The sequence below is a fragment of the Drosophila ananassae genome, chromosome 3R (assembly GCF_017639315.1).
Source record: "Drosophila ananassae strain 14024-0371.13 chromosome 3R, ASM1763931v2, whole genome shotgun sequence".
Lineage (NCBI taxonomy): Eukaryota > Metazoa > Arthropoda > Insecta > Diptera > Drosophilidae > Drosophila > Drosophila ananassae.
In genome coordinates this window covers 12858370-12861819 of record NC_057930.1, presented here as the reverse complement: position 1 = coordinate 12861819, position 3450 = coordinate 12858370, and the positions used below count along the sequence as shown (strand labels likewise).

The 3450-nt window shown below is 41.4% G+C and overlaps 1 protein-coding gene across 1 annotated transcript; it reads right to left on the bottom strand.

Annotated features, from left to right (window-relative positions):
- Nucleotides 1-2195, bottom strand: LOC6496838. Its single transcript, XM_001963265.4, has one exon. The coding sequence runs from the start codon at nucleotides 2145-2147 to the stop codon at nucleotides 117-119; it is 2031 nt and encodes a 676-aa protein (XP_001963301.1). The 5' UTR covers nucleotides 2148-2195; the 3' UTR covers nucleotides 1-116.
- Nucleotides 2196-3450: the final 1255 nt, after the last annotated feature.

Below are 3450 nucleotides of genomic sequence, written 5' to 3'. Positions count from 1 at the left end.
TTGAGTTTAGATTGTAACTTTATTTTCAAAGCGCTTAATAGCCTCTCATATAAAGATATTTTTTTAAAAATATATTAAAATTACTTTAATAAATATTTCTCCAAAATATGATCTTTTTACACGCCACAATGACAAAAAGGTTCCAGTTTGGAATTCGCAATGCAGCCATTGGTATTATTCTCACCGCCCCCAACTCGAATGATCTCCCCAATCAGGGATATTGCACTTCCATGTTTCCGGGTCATACCCTCGAAGAAAGCCTCCATGGGCTTGGCTTTCAGGCGCACGATGACATCCCGATCACTATATTCCCTTGTTCTAACTGAGGGTCCCCGATCCCTGTACCTTCCATTAAGGTGTCTGCCTGCTATCCGGTAGTTCTTCTTGAAGTCCCTTTCGGGAACTTCAACATGGGCACTGAGAATAGAGTCCACCTGCAAGGGTATACACATTGCATATTCCTCCAACATCTTATTGATGGAATCTACTATAAATTGGGCCGATTGCTCGGCTATTCGATGAGTCGATGGAATGGACACCTGTCGATGGCAGAGGCAGAACCTTCTTTTAATGTGGGAAGAATTACAACTTCTCCACGGCGGTACGGGCAGAAATAAGCTGACTGCCCGGGGGGTTTTTTTGCCCTTTAATTCCCACAAGTCCTCGGACATTTTTCGAATGGACTTGTCCTGCAGGGAATCGATGTCTAGAATATGCTTCAGAGTAGCGTGCAGGTCGTAGGTGGTCACCAGGCTATGGGCATTGGCGTGTAGGTTCTGGATGGCCTGAGGAAAGGTATTCTGCATCCACTTCGGATATAGAACCGATAGAAGAGGCTGACTGTCCTCGATCATGCCCTGGAATGTGTACCGAAATTTCCCCCATCGCAATCCATGGTCTGACATGAAGAATATAATGGTATTGTTGGTGACGCCACTGTCGTCGAGACTTCTAAGCAACCGCTGGAATCTGTCGTCCATGAGGCGGGGAGCGTTAAAAAATTCGTGCAACCCATTGGACCACCAATAAAAGGAAAAAAAAGGATATCTCTGGTAGTGGGGCAGTAAGCGATCAGTCATCTCCATCAGTACATCAAGGAAAGTGCGCTCTCCGACGCAATATGCTAAAGGAAGTGAACTGTTTTCCCTTATAAGAAACAATTCGGCCATAAAATCGTGGAGATTATGATCGGTGGTTTCATTTTCGAAACCCTTTTGATCGAAATAGAAGACTGAGAGTCTAGCGTGATCCTCGCCAAAGCTAGTGTTGTAGCCGGCTTTCTTGAAATCCTTCCAAATCAGCGGTAAGCGATCCATATATTTGTCCTTTAATATGAGTTTATAGGCTTCTTGGGTACTCAGTCCTGTTAAAAGGGAAATAAGGTTCGGATAGGTATTCACACCGATCTTATTCATGCCCCAGAACTCCACGTGCGACATATTCGTTCTCATGTAAGCGGCAGTTTTCGGCATTTGTCGGAGAAAGTTCAAATGGGATACAGAATCCATACCCAAAATCATTACTGAAATGGGAGGCATATTAGTTTTTCTCTCATCTATTTTATCCCAAAACTGTAGCCTTGGGGGAGCTTTTCTCAATAGCTTTTCGGGCGGTGGTTGGATGAAGAAATGGGCGTCATTGTAGAGAGTCTTGTTCGTTTCAGTTTCCACGCACTGCAGCCGCAACTGCTTGACACCCTTGGGAACCTTCAGGACGTAGGGAAACTCTAGATAGAAACGGGTTCGGTGGGTCAACTTGGAATGCCAGCGCCAGCGGATTTTGAAATTAAGCCAATAGCATGTTATTTGCCAATCGTTGGTGAGTTTATTTTCCTTCAGGATCTCCCCGATATCACGACTTAATTTTAAATACCAGTCTCCATTTGCCATTTCAGTGCGAAACCAGGTGGTTTTCGGGCATTTTAAATAAAACCTTGGGTGTTTCCACTCCCAGTTGGTAAACTTTTCAATTTGATGGTTCATCACATCCATGGCAATAATGCGACATCCTTCGGTGTTTACAAAAAATGGTTCGAGTATTTTGGGTATTTCGGTTCCAGTTTCGTTAGCTCCATAGATATAGAGATAAAAAACCAGAGCCGATAGTATAACAATCAGTCCAAACTTGCGAAAACATTGTTCGACCATTGGTAATTTTTAAAAATCAATATCCCTAAATGCGAATATTATTTAAGAAATTTATCAAAGCCTACTAAAATAAAAAAAGGTGTAGAAAATAGTAAATGATTTTTGTTATTACACTTCTGTTGTTTTTTAGTGTAGTTGAATTTAAATCTTTATTCTTATATTTTAAAAATAAAACGAAAGACACATTTGTTCTTGCCCCTATTTCCGCTGCGTTTGACAATTTTTGCGACGAACTTTCCATGAGCTGCCGCAATATTTGCCGTCAAATTAAATGCCAACATTCGCTGCCACATCCGCATACCTATATAAATACATGAATAAATATATATCAAGGTGGATAACCAGGTGGCAACAACCGTTTCACTGCAGTTGTTAAAGTCTGAAAAGAAATGCGACAGCTGCAAGTCATCAAGTCGGAGGCGCCAGGAGAATTCTGCAAACAAAGTGCCAAAGGACATTCAGCTGGGTAGAGGAAAATTCAGAAAACTAAAAAAAATAGCAACGAGTGGCGCACTTCTGTCTCATATTTTTGTCATTTTCCCAGGCGCCATTTTGTTGGCTTGCAATTTAATTTCATATTTTATGCAGTCAAAATCCTGGCGGAGCCTGCGACAAAAATGGTTGTTCTCTTCTTAGTCCTGTTTCTGATTTTGGCTCAGCGGCTCTTGCCAAAAAGCTGCTGCTGCAGTCTCAACGGGGCTGTCACGGGTTAAGAACTACAGACTGGGGTCATAATAAAGTCAGACTTCTTTCCAACATTTTTTTTGTTTCATATTTCTTGGCAGCATAATGAGGTTCAGCATGGGTTTAAGATTGGAATATAAAGAGGTTTAATTTTAAGTTTAAGTTAAAAAGAAAATCATTAAAATGTTTCCTATGAATTTCATGATCTAGGATCCTACAACTTAATCTATTTCCAGAAACAAAAATATCCTTTTCGCGAAGTTTTCGCGTTTCCTGTTCCCAATTATCTGCGCCATATAACTTTTGATTTTGAACGTCGAACTTCTACCAATTAGTAGCCACTGCCACTGCCACTGCTTTTGGAAGAGAGTCTTTAAAAGTTTTCCGCCTGAGTTGGCATCTGCCAATGGGAAAGTTTTCCCACTTCTGCGCCGATAGATAGTAGGATATAGGGATATAGGTATACATATACACACCTATAGATATCTATGTGTATTTTGATGGTATGCAGGTGGTCTGTTCCGGGTCGAAATAGCGATTTCGAACTAATGGCATAAGCCGCTTACGTTCCATGTACTCGTACTCGCAGTTTGCTCTTCTCACTTTTAACCCACTCACC